The sequence below is a fragment of the Propithecus coquereli genome, unplaced genomic scaffold (genome assembly GCF_000956105.1).
Source record: "Propithecus coquereli isolate 6110/MARCELLA unplaced genomic scaffold, Pcoq_1.0 Scaffold171, whole genome shotgun sequence".
Taxonomy (NCBI): Eukaryota; Metazoa; Chordata; class Mammalia; order Primates; family Indriidae; genus Propithecus; species Propithecus coquereli.
This window is the reverse complement of record NW_012141747.1, coordinates 4,960,756-4,976,327: the sequence shown is the minus strand read 5'-3', so window position 1 is coordinate 4,976,327 and position 15,572 is coordinate 4,960,756. Positions and strand designations below refer to the sequence as shown.

Genomic DNA, 15,572 nt, shown 5'->3' with positions numbered 1-15,572 from the left:
GGGGGAGGGAGGGTAAGGGCATCATACGTAACCTAATCATCTGTACCCCCATAACATGCTGAAATAAAAAAAAAGAGAGAGCCTTTGTCTACTGAGAGAGGTGGGAGTGACTGGTTCCTGGTCAGGGAGTGCCCCTCAGGGGAAATCATGTTGGAGTTGAAATCAGCTTGCCAGGAAGAGGGAAAAATTCTCTCTAGGCAGAGGGCTGAAGGGGAGCAAAGATGTGTGGATTAGCTGGGAGAGCAGGCCCTGCTGTGGTAGCACAGAGCACATCTCGGTGGCTTAGCCCATCGCTTATGCGAAGTCTGAGGTTATGAGGTTTTGTGGGTCCTGCATCAGGGAGGAGTCCACTGGCCAGAGCCTGTCACTCAGCCCTCACCTGGCCCGGAAGCGAGGCTGGGAAAGCCAGGAGGCACAAGGTGAGCTTTGGGGAGCACTGTCTCTACCAACAGGTGGGGCAAGAAAATTCATACACACGTAAGGAAAGGGTAAGGAATTTGGTGTAGATGGAGCATCTAGATTAGGTCAATTTGATCTAAGTTATAAAAAGTCTTGAATGTCAGGCTAAGAAATAGGGACAGTGTTCTGGAGAAACTAGGCAACCTCTGGAAGTTTCTGAGAGAGTCACATGATTAGAATTACCTTTTAGAAAGACCCTGAGGTCACTATGGTAGGTTCATTCATTCACCCATTCATTCATTCATTCCACACCCATTGAGCACCTCCTAAGTACTAGGCAGTGAATGGATTGCAGAAGTGAGAAACTGAAGACGGGAGATGAGCAAAGAATCATTTCAACAATCCTGGGGAGGCAGACAGGGCCTAGACAAAGGCGGAAACAGCACTCAAAGAGGCCAGGAGCTGCTTCTGTCTGGTTCAGCACTGTACACCCACTGCCCAGCAGAGACCTTCGCACATGGTTAGCGTTCGGTCCTTTTCTGAATTAGTAAATGAATGAGTGGAAGGGGGCAGACAGTCGGTGACATAAGTGGCAGGACTTGGTGATGCTGGATCTGGGGCAGTAAGGGAGAGGGAGGGGTGAAAGTTCACACAGAATCTTAGCCGAGTGGTCAATTGACTCTGGGTGTCATTCATGGCATTAGCCAAGACAGGGGTTGAGGGAGGAAGAGCACGCCTCACAGTAGTTGGGGCAGTGCCATTTGGAACAGTTTTGCACCAAAGAATACTCTTCCCTGGACATGCTGCACCCCTCAGACAGTCTGCACCCAGACCTCTCCTAGTCCCCAGAGCGCTTTTGTCCTTCTTTGCAGGGTTCATACATTTCACCTTGAATTATAATGCAGCGTATGGATTCAAGTTAAACAGGCTTTTGCTCTCTAACTCTGCCACAGGGTGACTCTGAACAAGTTATTTAATCATTCTGAGTCTCAGCTTCTTGATGTATAAATTGGAAGTAATAGTTGTAACACCTGCCACATCGGGTTGTTGAGGGGATTAAAGGAATTGAAGTGAATTCTTTAGCATAGTGCCTGACACATGGCCAGTGCTCAAAATTAGATATGACCATCTTATCATTTCCTATAATGGCAATGCATTACTTTTATAATCATACCGCAAAAGTTAATTAAGAAAAATAAAAACCCTCCTGTGCTTGCAGCTAGGCTTGGTGAAGCAGGTCTTGGAGAAGGAAGGGAGGGCCTTAGCTCGGCCTTGCTGGCCCAGGTTTTGTGGTCGGGGGAGTGGGTTGGGGAGAGAGCGTCTATAGGACTGGCTACAGAGATCTAGGTTCCCCAGCTCCGGTGCGATCTGGAAAGTACTTTCATCCTCTTGGAATCTCGATCTGAACAGCTGAATCTTAATACAAAGCATTAATTTCAAAACTGAGTACACTCAGAGCTGAGGAACCCAGAGTCCCATGAATTCCAAATCGCCTCTGCAGAAAACCAAGACACTTTCTAGACATGAGACAGGCCTTTGCCTCCTCGTTAAGTAATATAATTGATAACTTTGTTCCAATTTCGGTGCAGCTAAAGCCCTTCCTGTTCTTGGGAACAATGTTAATTTTTCTTCTGAGGCAGGAATTGAAAATTTGCGGCTGGCATTTAGAAGCTTCCTTTTGCTTATGTCATAGAAATGCAGAGTTGGGAGGAGAGAGAGCTTCACCTTTCAGGCATGAGAAGGTTTCTTTGGGAAACAAGACTCGAGTCTCCTAACTCAGACTCATTATCTCCATCTTGGTGCAGGGCCATTCCTGGGTTTGGGGCAGCCTCTACTCTATGCCGCAGACAGGGGAGAATGGGATTCTGAACTACATCTCCCCTCATCACCTCACATTTGGTTACACCCTCGTTGTCTAAGGCCTGAGCTGCCGTTTGGGTCCTTTCTTGGGCAGGTAGAGAAAGCCTGATACCAACTGGTTCCAGAAGTTGGCCTTGTCTCTTGAGAGGCAGGGAATTAAAAGCTCGCAGGCTCTAAAATTAGATTGTTAAAGTCCTGGCTGTATGAACTGTGTATCTCAGTTTGCTCATCTGTAAAATGGGGATCATAATAGTACTTACCTCATAGGGTTATTGTAAGGATTAAATGAGTTCCTATAGGTAAAAAGCCATGGAGCAGTGACTGGCATGATGTAAGCCCTCAGAAATGTGAATGAATTATTACTAATGTGATATTTTGACATTTCTCCCCTTTATTATGTTTATATTTTGTGAGACTTCCTTGTAGCTGGTATTATGAGTTTTGCATTTCAAAAAGTGTTTTTATTTTAGATTTAACATTAATTCTTTTTTTAAGATATAATTCACATTCCATAAAAGTCACCCATATAAAATATACATTTCAGTGGTTTTTAGTATATTCACAGTTGTGCAACCATCACCACAATGTAATTTTAGAACTTTTCAACTTCAGCACCCCCAAAAGTAATCTGTACCCATTAGCAGTCACTCCCTTCTCTCACTCCCTCCACTCCCGCCCCAGGCAACCTCTAATCTACTTTCTGTCTCTGTAGATTTGCCTGTTCTGGACATTTCATGTAAATGAAATCATACAGTATGTGACCCTTTGTGTCTGGCTCCTCCCACTTAGCATAACAGCTTCAAGGTCCATCCATGTTTAGGGTGTATCAGTATTTTCTTCTTTTCTGTTGCCTAATAAGAGCCCACCTGAATAGCGTTCCGTTACGTGGCTCTACTACACTTTGTTTATCCATTTTTCAGGTGATAAAGCGTTTAGGTTATTGCCACTGTGAGCTATTATATCTAATGCCGCTAGCAACATTCATGTACAAGTTGTTGTATGGCCATATGTTTTTATTTCTCTTAGGTAGGTGCTTGGCAGCAGAATTGCTGGGTCATGTGATAACTCTCTCTGTAGCATTTTGAGGAACTGCCAAACAGTTTCCCAAAGTGGCTACACCATTTCCATTCCCACCAGCAATGAACGAGGCTTCCAGTTTCTCTGCAGCCTCATTGTGATGGTTGATTTTATGTGTCAACTTGACCGGGACGTGAGGTGCCCAGATTAAACACTTTCTGGTGTATCTGTGAGGGTGTTTTTAGATGAGATAAGCATTTGAATCGGTAAACCGAGTAAAGCAGATTGTCCTCCCCAGTCTTGGTGGACATCGTTCAATCCACTGAGGGCCTGAATAGAACAAAAAGGTAGAGAAAGGGGAAATTGGCTCTGCCAGACTATTTGGGCTGGGACATCATCGGGCTTCTGCCCTTGACTGGGACTTACACCATTGTCCCTCTGGTTCTCAGAACTGCATCACTGGCTTTTCTGCTCTGCAACTTGCAGACAGCAGATCATGAACTTCTCAGCCTCCATAATTATCAGCCTCCAAGTCCTTATAATAAATCATATGTATATACAATTGACCCTTGAACAATATAGGGCTTAGGGGTGTTGACCCCCCATGAAGTTGAAATTCATGTATAACTTTTGACTCCCCCAAAACTAACTACTAACAGCTTTCTTTTGACCTGAAGCCTTACCAATAACATACAAAGTCGATTAACACATATTTTGTATGTTAAATGTAATGTATACTGTATTCTTACAATAAAGTAAGCTAGATAAAAAGAGTTTTTTCAAATAGTTGCAAATCTCCAAAAAAATTTTCGATATATTTATTGAAAAAAAAATTCATGTATAAGTAGACCTGTGCAGTTCAACCTGTGTTATTCAAGGATCAGCTGTGTATATATCCTATCGTCCTATTTCTCTGGAGAACCCTAATACAATCATCAACACTTGTCGTTGTCTGCCTCTTCTATTGCGGCCAACCCAGTCAGTGCTGAGTGCAGTCATACCTCCCTACCCGTGGAGGATTTGTTCCAGGAGTCATCACAAATATCAAAATCCACAGATGTTCAAGGCTCTTATGTAAAATGGCATTGTATTAATATTTGCAAACAACCTGCATATATCCTCCTGTGTACTGTACTTGAAATCATCTCTAGATTGCTTATAATACCTAATACAATGCAAATGCTATGTAAATAGGTGTCGTTTCACCATTAACTATGGTAGCTGTGGTTTTCTCATAGATCTCCTTTATTAGGCTGAGGAAATTTCCTTATACTTCTAGTGCTTTTTAATTGTTTTCATCATGAAAGCATGTTGGATTTTTTTCAAATGCTTTTTCTGTGTCCATCGAGATGATCATGTGGTTTTTGCCTTTAATTCTGTTAATATGGTATATTTACATTGATTTTGGATGTTGAATCAACTTTGCATTCCTGGGGTAAATATCACTTGGTTTTAGTATAAAATCCTTTTTATATGCTGCTGGATTCAGCGTGGTAGTATTTTGTTGAGGATTTTTGCATATTCATGTGATTTTCAAAGTGCCCTCTCATGTAAGTTCTGACACTCAAGTTGTTTTCACTTATATTGTATGATTCCCAAAAAGATTAACATTATATTTCTGCTTTCTGTTTTTAAAGCTCTGGAATATTTTTATGTTGTCCACATATGTTCACATTCACACACAAAATATGAGAGAGGACCCTCAAGTTTAATATTTACATTGTGGTGTTTTGCTCCATCATGAAACTTCTGGAACAGAAGGACCTTTAATAATCAACTGGGTCCATGGTTTTCAACTCTGTTTCACAGAGTTTCTTCAGGTGTTTTGTATACATTTTAAGTTTTTTAAATGTATACTTAAATATTTTGAAAAAATTCAAATAGATAAAGACAGCACTGACATGGGTCCCATACCAAACTTTAATATATTGGGTATCATGTTCAAAATTAACTTGTGTCTCCCTGATTATCTTTATAAAAGTTACAAAATACATTTAAATAAAATACTACAAATGAATGTTTTATGCATTAGGGTTCTGTGTAAGATAATAAGGCCATGTCTATCATTGGATGAAAAAACTAAAGTGCCAGTCACTCACCCAAATGGAGGCTGAGCTGAGAAGAGAATCCATCTCTCCTTTCTCTCAGTCCAGCACCCTTGACCACTTGTCCTGTCTTTCAAATGTCATTTGTGTCAAACCAAAGATATTCCACTCAAGGTTTTCTCTCCACATATACCTAGGAGTGCTTAATCTCCAGGCCTCCCCACTGGGTATAGTAATGTCTGTCTTATGCCCTGTGTCTGTTCTGGGGACTGGTTCACAGGTCTCAAAGTGATTAAGTGATTCAGTGTTGGAGAATTTCCCTTCCACCCTGCAGTTCTCAGGTGAGATGGGGGAGGAAGGGAAAGATAATTAGAAGTGTGCTTTAGAAAAGGTTCCAAGGCATGTAGACCCTGTGGGAGTTATTGACTTGTCTTTGGAGTTTACTTTGACAAAGTGAGCCTGTTCAGCCTCACATTTACTGACAATTTGCTGAGTGCATTTGCCCGGGGTGACGCTGAGAAGCTTGAGTTCTGGAAGACTAAAAGAGATGAAACCCAGAGAGATATTACTTCTGAGAAGTAAGATCAAAGACCCCAAGTGGTAAAAGTGACCCATCTCAGCTGGAGAAAACAGTGACATGAGCAAAGTGTGTCCGTCAAGACTCTGGGCTCTCCCTTGACCAGGATTTCTGCGTGTTTGCCATGGCTTGGTGTCCAGACTTGGTGCCTCACTAATTGGACCTTCCAAGCCCTGGCTGAATAGGAGTCTCATAACCAAGAACAGTGGTAATTTGAAAGACTCCTCGAGTGGGCTAGCGGTGCACCCATGCTGGGCCGTAGGCTCCTGTCCAGTGTCTCCCCATTGTCAGCCAAATTCAGGGCTTGACACAAATTGGACCAGGATTAGTTTTCATGTTTAAGTCATGATGGAAAAGAGGAAAGAGCACGGGCAGTATTTTGTGAGTGTAAGGGGTTAGTCATCATGAGTGGGAACCAAGATTATTTTCCCAGAAGCACCTTTAGTACAGAGCAAAGGACTGTACGTGTTTCGACCTCCTATGTTGTGTTCTTGCTCTCACCCTCATAAATGCCCATCCTTTTTCAAGTGGGATGGAAATTTTCAGTGTGACTCAGTCACGTGATTATTGTGAGGATCAAATGAGTTAATAATATATATTTAAAGTTGTTGGAACAGTAACTGGCAAAGAGTAAATGCTTGATAAATACGCTGTTGCTGTCATCAGTGTGATTACGCACCCTTTCCTCCAGTTATGCCACACGCTTTTTGTTACCTACTATGTGTATGTGGTGGGTGTTTGGAGAATAAAATATTTTTTAAGTAAAAGGAGATAATTCTTGACTTCAAGTTTTTCTGGAGTCAGTAAAGGAGCAAGAAGAGTACACGAATAACTGGAATACAGGTGAGCGTGTTAAATGCTTGACTACTCAGGTGTCCAGGCCAACGACCATGGAGAGAGTTAAAGATGATCCCAGAGTGACAATTCTTAGCTGGGCGTGGTAGCTCATGCCTGTAATCCTAGCACTCAAGGAAGCCGAGGTGGGAGGATTAATAAGCTCAGGAATTCGAGACCAGCCTGAGCCCTGAGCAAGAGTGAGACCTCTTCTCTACTAAAAATAGAAAAAATTCACCAGGTGTGGTGGTTTGCCTAGTCCCAGCTACTCAGGAGGCTGAGGCAGGAGGATCTCTTGAGCCCAGGAGTTTGAGGTTGTCATGAGCTAGGCTGATGCCACTGCACTCAAGCCCAGAACAAGACTCCATCTCAAAAAAAAAAAAAAGTCACAATCCTTGAAGGTACACAGCACAATGGTTAACATGGTAAATGTCGAAGCGTGTTAAGTAAATATTGCGATTGCTTCTCAGGCAGGAAGTCTCTTCCATGATCCCTGAAGCAGAATCAGGAGTCCCCTCCCCTATCCACATTGCACCCCCTCATGCCTCTGCCTTTGTTGCAACACCTCTTGCACTCCCCTAGCCCTACTGTTTTACACGCCTGTTTCCCCCATGCAATTTTGTGCTCTCAACAGCAGAGACCTGTCTTCATTTTCATAATCCTCAGAGCCAGGTAAGTACGGGGGACATTATTGGCCAGGTCAGTAAGGGAAAGTGGGGGACATGTCAGATTTAGTCATGTTGTAAAAAGAAATGGAAATTGACTGAAACAGTGTGTTCTTAGTTCCCCGGTCAAGTCCTAGGAAACACATTCGTTTGGGAGGTGCTCACACACCACTCCTAGACTCGCGACTGAAATCCACTTCAGGGTCACCTTCATGGCTGGCAGAATGCATCTTCTTGCTGTTTGAAAACTAAAATTGTATTTGTGCATTTCTAATTCCCTGCAGTGGCTTTGTGATAAACAAAACAAAACAAACCCCAAGTGGACTTCAGAGTTAGACAGCCCCCAGGCTCCGTTCCTCATCTGCAAAGTCATATCACTGTTCCCTCTTGGGGTTCCTGCAGATAAACAAGCAATGCCCATGGAAGTGCCCGCACTCAGGGGCCTTGCTGATGGCGGTTCTCATTGTCAGCAGAGCCTCAGGATAACCGACTGTGATTTCGTGATCTCATTTGTGAGTTCTCAGGAGATGCAAAAACATGTAGCGGGGTGGGTAAGCTCTTAAGATGCCATGATTCAGAACCGATAAATAAAGGGAAAGAACTAAGTATTTATTTTGCCTTTCCCATATGAACTGTACCACTGATCAACCAAATAATGGAGTAAAATTTTCTCTTTTAAAAATACCTAGCTACTTGAGGAAAGAATGATAAAATTACCACTAACTTGCAACCTCTGACCAATGGATGGATCCAGTTAATGATCAACAGCTTCTAACATCACCCAAAGAAATATAGTCAGATATTATGAGCCTTCTAATGGCAGAGCGCAGCACCCCCTGTGAAATAGTCTTGTCAAAACACAAAAATTGAACCCAAATTCGACCAAGCTTCTGAGTATAACTTCTACAATGTAGGAAATGTTTTTAGAGTTGGAATCAGCACAAATCCGTACTGTAGGAAACTCTGTAAGGCAAACAATTAAATCTCTGCACAAAGAGAAAAAAGGAAAATGCATAGAAAACTTTAGATTTAAAGATACCAATGGGATATATCAACCAAGCAAAATATGTAGACATTATTTGGATCCTGATTTTCTAATGTATTTTTCTAAAAGACAGCCATGTATGAGATAATTGGGAAAAAAGATCTTATGAGTTATCTTGAACTTACATTTCCCTTCAATGATACACATTTTCTCCTGCCCAACCCCAATACCATTGTCCTGGATAAAGAACACAGAATCGAGAGGGAAATTGGGTCATGCCTAAACCTTGAGGGGCCTGGGCCAAGAGTACAAATATCCCACTTACCGTATGTCTAAATATCTAGAAGTTAAACATGCTCTTAGCTGTGGTTAAGTTGTCTGCACCCACCCCCAAGCCCCCAAAAAACAGAGCCTTGGAGAAGGGCCATTGTGAGGATTAAGTAAGAGAGTGTTACATAGCATCTACCCTGTGCCTGGCGCCGGGTGGCCTCTCCAGGAGACAGATGTGTGAAGGGACAGAAGTGCTACTCCATGCAACGGGACCAGGGCCAGGGGTTGTGCCCAGGGCGGTGTATGCAGCTTCAGGGACTGAGGGAAGGGGCACAGGCTGAAGGTAATGTACCTTAGTATTTGGTGCAATTTGCCTGGAAATGTACAAAGAAGAATAAGTTGATAGTTTTCCCATGGAGTCCCAAAACTTCTTTAAGACTTGCTCTGCACCTGACTGGATGGTAAGCAGCTTGAAGACAGAGCTGCATATTTCTCTCTGGTAAATCCCCAGCTCCTAGCATATTGCCTGGCACATAGTAAGTGCTCAATACAAAAGTGTTGAATAAACAATTCCAAATTGGCTTTATTGCTTTTAATGGAAGACTTATTTCATATGTTGGCCCTAAAGTCTCACAGGCATCTCAAATTGGAATCATTTCCTTCCTCAAAGCTGCGCCTCCCCCAGTTCCCTGCGTCAGTGGGCAGGCAGCAGTGCCCCCTGCCAAGCCAGCACCTCCTCCTCACCACTCCTTATACCCACTGGCATGTCCTGGTGATTCCACCCACTTGGTAGCTTTTGAATGTATCTGATTCACTACCTCAAAGCTAGTTCAGGCAGCTGTTCTCTCTCTCCTGAGATACTATGGCAGCCTTTTAGCTGCTCACTTCACACCCACTTGTGTTCCCTGAATGTGTCCTCCCCGGTGCAGCCAGAGTGGCCTTCACACCTTTGGCCACTTCCCTCCTGGGCTGCAGGGTAAGGCCCACGATCCTTGGCACAACCTGCAGGGCTCTGTGGCGTCATCCGCCATGCTAGAATGCCAGATCCCTGGGAATACGCTTTGTCTTATTTCTCTTTGTATCTCCTGTAATCAGCCAGAAACTTACTCATTGCTACACAAATGAATAAAATGTTTAAAAATTTTAAATATGTTTTTGATCTATTGAGAAAATTGGAAATTTAAACTCATAGACAAACTACCCAACATCAGAGATGAGTCAGGCCCCAGCCGATGGTGCCTGGAGTAACACCCGATAAGTCCGCGGTGTGGGGCAGGCCCATACGCACAGGGGCTACTTTGGTGCTGTGCATCGGGCTCCTTGCACTGACCTTCCTCTGTATACGGAATTAATTTACTCCCAGAGTGAGTCACTGGGCTATTTCTAGAAATTGCCATCTTTCTCTGGAGTGATCTCTACTGATATCTGACACACTTAAGACATGTGGCTGCTTGAAGAGCCTGTGCTAGTCTATTTTGGAGAACCTGTCCTCAGGAGTTCATCTTCCAGCCGGAAGAGTTATCCAGAAATCATGGAACTGGCTGATCACGCCAGCCCTGCCTGCACATAAGCTTTCTTTTCTCTTCACTCATGGGGGCACTTTACAGTGTTTGCTGAAGGGAAAGTGTCCATGGCCTGATTTCTGGTACAAGGATCCTGCCACATTGACAGGTGTTATCTGTTTGTCTGATTGGACAAGCTACTTAACATCTCTGCGAATCAATTTACTCATCTCTGAATGGGGATAAAAATTATCCCCATTCAGGAAAGGTTATTGTGAGGACTAAATGAGATGGGTGTGCATTGGGTTTAGCATCCCATTGTAAAGGTTTCCTGAATGTCAAGTATTATTAGTTATTTTTTTACGCTTTGTTTTAAAGAAGGGTTTCGGGGGGCTACAAAAACATGTGCCAAATTATTATAAGATAAAAACAAGGAAATGAGAAAAACAGGGTCAAGAGAGACATTGCATTATCCCAGAAAATTATAAGGTTTTAGATTCCTTACATCAGATACCCACCTGGCCGCTCATGCGTTCATTTGCTCGTTCCGCACTTAACCCTGAGCAGCTCTTCAGCATGGCGGCGTATACAAAGGAGTGAAAGACGTTTGTGCCTCGGGCTGGGAAGAAGAGCCCAGAGATGTCCAACTAAAACACAGGGCAGCAGGAACTACAAGAGACGGAGAACAGTGCGCCTGCCAGGACTTGCTGGGAGGCCACGTGGAGTGGCCCTTGTCCATGACGAGCTGGGTTTGCGGTTACTTCCCCGTCCTGATGACATATCTGCTTTGTGTTCACATTTTAGCAATCATCTTGGAGGCTAAATGTGACAACCAAGAAGATGGCCAAGATCAACACCGAATACTCCCACTCCTCCCTGACCTGCCCTGCAGTAAAGACCTCGGACAGAGATCTTGATCGCGCTGAAAATGGCCTCAGCAGGTAAGACGGTTTTCCTTCTGCACCTGGCACAGGACATTTCCATAGCTGGTCCAGACCGTGGGGAAGAATGCCTTGGCGCTGGCCAGCCAAGTGTGGGAGGGCGGAGGGCATTCACAGAGCTGCCGACTTCCTTTTTATTTCACTTAATCCTCACAACCCTGGCAAAGTAGTTTTTATTCTTATTTTAGAGATGTGGAAAAGGAGGCTCAAAAAGTTACGTAGTTGCTAGAAGACAAGAAAATGAAGATTCGAATGCAGCAGACTAAATTCTACTGTATAAACTTCCCCAAACTGCCACACTCTCCCATGTATACATCAAAAATGTATCGGACTCTGGCTGTGCCAGGCCACTGTCCTGGGCACCGAGTGTGTAGTATAAATCACACGCGCTGCCCTCACTTCCAGGGGACGGTGAGGAGGCAGGCTGTGCTCAGGGCCTGTGCAGGCAGTGGGTCATGCCTTGCCAGCCAAGCCATCAGCCCCAACAATGGCATCCTGACACGGGCAGCCATATGGAAACCTGGGACTTTGAGATCTATTCACAGATGAAGTCTCCACATAAGATTGATTTAAACAAAAGACTCCAGCACATGCACATAAAAATTTTAAAGTTTCAAATTACTATGGGGGGCGGGGGCAATAGTGTTAGGACAAACCACACATCTTTGCCTTGAAATTCTCAACCTTTTAGAAAGCTTTTGAGATAAATAATTGAGAACTGTGTACGTAAATATGAATCACACTTTATCTTCCGTGGTGTCCAGAAGTCTGCCTTGGGAACCTGTGTGTTGGCGTGGCCCTCTGCTGAGTGTCCCCGGGAGGAAGGAGCCACCATGTCTCTGTCTCCTGAGACATCCTTGCCCTCAGGTTTTCTAAAAAATTGGAGGCTCAGTTTTGTGTTTCTCTCTTTTAAATTATTGGAATTATTTTCATAGTGGAAAGTCAGAAGAGAGGATGAAAACACTTCATTTGAATGAAAACATTTTTACATCCTGAAATACCAAAAATAAAACTATCTTGAGTTTTTCTTTTCCACTTAGATCTGTTTAGTTGGCTCAATTATTTAAGAGTTTTCTGGCATATTTTTGAGGATAATGCAATAGAGAAAGACGATTCTCTGCTACAGGGAATTGCAGCTAGGACCAAGGACACCTCAAATCCCAGATCAATCTCCTGGTGCAGCTATTTTGAGTGAGCTTTTGGGCACAGGGGTTTGTGTCCTACAGAACAGAGGCCTTCGTGCTACTCCTGAAGAGGATCCCAAAGCAATTATCACCAAAGAAAGCCATTTTCGGCCTGCTACTCCAGGACCAAAGACTTAAAAATGCACTGGCTTCTGTTCCCGGGTCACATGTGGCCACTGAAAGTGGATTCTGATCATTCAGGCTCCTCAGGGCTTGAAAAAGAAAAGAAAAATAAGGTGTCACCTTCTCCAGTCCAGGGCTAAAAAGTCACCTCTGTTGACTCTCATGTTCCCAAACCCACTGGAGGAAGACACTGGTTCTCGTAGGAACCTCTGTCCCCATCCAATGACAGGGAACCTTCACTTTACCGGCATCAAATCTCTCTACAAATAAACTTAGAAGTTGAGCATATCACAAGTTGAAAATTATCTCGTCTTTTAAAAGTCTCTTCATTGTACTAGTTCTCGTTCTTGCTAATTGCCAAGTTCAGAGGGGCTCTTCCTTCAAAGGCATCACCCCCACGTTGAATCAGAGGGAAGTTTCTGGGTTGGCCTGGCCTGGTCGGCTCATTTTACGGAGACTGAGGCCCTGCCACGCCCTTGCCCTAGGCCTCCGAGCCTGCCCCCAGCCTCTCGGCCTCTCCACATCCTTAGGAGATCCTGGCTCCCCATTCTTGCATTGGTGACCGGAAGTCTCTCCCCTTTTCTGGTGTTTGTGTCTCCTTGGGGGCTCAGAATGTCACTTCAGACGCTCGGCTTGTCTCCTCTCTTCCCATCTACCCTCCATCTGCTTGGTAAAATTAGTTTTTTGGAGAAGTAACTAATTGGTTTTACTATTTAAATACCCCCTAGGCATTTAACAAGGATTAAGACTCTGGGGCTAAAAGAAAGAGATTGGGCCCGGCGTGGTGGCTCACGCCTGTAATCCTAGCACTCTGGGAGGCTGAGGCGGGAGGATTGCTTGAGCTCAGGAGTTCCAGACCAGCCTGAGCAAGAGTGAGACCCTGTCTCTACCAAAAATAGAAAGAAATTGGCCAAAAAACTAAAAATAGAAAAAATTAGCCAGGCATGGTGGTGCGTGCCTGTAGTCCCAGCTACCCAGGAGGCTGAGGCAGGAGGATTGCTTGAGCCCAGGAGTCAGGTTGCTGTGAGCTAGGCTGATGCCACGGCACTCTAGCCCAGGCAAGAGAGTGAGACCCTGTCTCAAAAAAAAAAAAAATGAAAGAGATTGATTTGGCAGAATTTCAGGCATCAAGAAACAACTGGGGAGATGCGTTGGGAAGAAAAGGCCCCTTGAGCCCCTGGTACTTATGTCGTTCGCGTTTGCATAAGGCTCTCCTTGTTCTTCACAGCTAAGTGTGCCTCTCTGGGCATGGGTGTTTGTGCAGTACTTAAATCAGCAAGAAATGGTCAATTTTTTCTTTATTTCCTTTACAAAGACCGGGAAACATAAGCTCAGAGAGGGAAGTGACCAGCCCACAGAACACCCAGCCAACAGATGCTGGAGTAGGGATTCGAACCTGGCCTGCTGCCTCCACCTCGAGCGAGCATCATGGACCCAGTCCACATGCAGTAGCTCTTGCTGCTGCCAGTGCAGGCCTGCTTTGAAATCCCCACCGCCCACCAGCTCAGATGTCATGGCTATTGATTCCTTTTCTATGAATGCAAATAAATCCGGTCCCAGGGTGTGCTGTCATGCAATTAACAGAGATCAGACTAGGCCAAAATGCTGGGCTGACTGCTTGGTGCCCAGAGCTCCGTGCAGAGCCGCTGGTGGGGACAGAACACCTCCTTCGTTGGGATTGCCTCCAGATCTTCCAGGTCGGCATGCTGTGGCAGAGCCCCAGCCCAGCTGTCAGCTTCCACCACCACCACCTGCATGCCAGCTGCTCAGATCCAAGGACGTGGGAGATTAACTCCCTTTTCCCCTGCCACCTCCTCCCGTTACTGACCTGGGCGCCCTGGAACATGCATCCCATGTTGTAGTATGGAGAATATTAGCAGGGCAAGGGAATCGTAGCTTCTGAACTACGGCAGGGCCTCTGGCAGGGTCTCTTAAGTGTATACGAATGAGATGTGAGTGGGTCTCTTGTGTGTATAGGGGGAGAATTCAATCCGGTGGTTTGGAAGTGAAGAGCCATACCGACACAGTGCGGCCAGATGGATCAGAGCCGTCTCTAGTGGCATGCCACAGGGCTCAGTCCTCAGCCACGTCCTATTAACTTTTGTTTTTATCTGTGCCGTATATGAAAATACAAAGGGCCTTCATAGCATGAGTGAGAGCCGCTTTTGAAAAGAGATGGAATAACATTGAAATCTCAGCTTTGCCACTTGGCTGTGTGACCTCAGCAGAGTTACTTAATTTCTCTGAACTTCCATTTCCTCTGTCATGGGATTGTTATGTGCATGAAATGATAAAATGTATGTGGCTGACATACAGTAAGCAGTCAATAAAACCATGCCAATGTGGCCTGTGTATGCATTTGTGAATAAGATGGTTCTGTGAGGAGAGGTGAGTAGGATTCCTCTGCATACCTAGGGTCCTAAAACATCAAGTGACTCAAATAAATGGGAAGGTCCAACACTTAACTCCAAAAAAAAAAAAAATCAATTGCACATGCGAAAGCTGGGGTCATCTGGCTCAGCTGCAGCCTGTGTTACAGGACTTCGAGGTTTTGCTGATGGTAGCTGGTGACCGCCAAAAAGACATAAACCAACAGTCTTCTGAGCTTGGGCTCCACTAACAGTAGGGTGGTCTCAGTCTTGCTGCCCAGTCAAGCAAGAACCCAGGCACCTGCTCACAGGTGAATGATTCTGATGGGAAAGAGACTTGAACCCACGGAGGAATGGCTGGATGAGTCGGGGGTTCTGGCCTGGGAAGCCAGGCACAGTGCAGGTCCCCATGATTGAAGGTGCCAATAGAAGATGAAGCTACTTAACACCACGTGGTTCCAGCAGAAAAGGTAGTCCTGATGTGGCGAAGCTGAGGGAGGGAAGAACCCGCAGGTAGCTGGGGCTGTCCAAAGATGGCCCCGACGGGCCACAGCAGGGTAGTGAGTCCCCCGCTGCTAGAGATGGCAGGGACACTGCAGAAAGGAGAAGGCAGCAGCTCAGCAGCTGGGATTCAACAACCCTCCCTTCTAATAACTCACTGGAGAGACTGAAGCTTTCCCTGATGTTCATCCTGCCTCCTGCTTCAGCCGTGTCACCACCTTGTTAAGAAGGCTGATTAGGTTGGGACGGGCCACGTGGTAGAATTAATTTGTCTTGCCTGGGCTCCTCAGCACTCAGACA

The 15,572-nt window shown here is 44.9% G+C and overlaps 1 protein-coding gene across 3 annotated transcripts in view; it reads left to right on the top strand.

Moving 5' to 3' along the window:
- The window catches only part of CNGA3 (cyclic nucleotide gated channel alpha 3), a 36,826-nt gene that overhangs the window by 2,751 nt on the left and 18,503 nt on the right, over nucleotides 1–15,572 (top strand). For 2 of the 3 annotated variants that reach the window (XM_012641921.1, XM_012641919.1), the window contains exon 1: nucleotides 10,995–11,095. In XM_012641921.1, the coding sequence (XP_012497375.1) occupies nucleotides 10,995–11,095 (101 nt within the window). Of the gene's footprint in view, nucleotides 1–10,958; nucleotides 11,096–15,572 lie in introns of those variants that run through there. The other variant, XM_012641920.1, reaches the window with a different exon arrangement.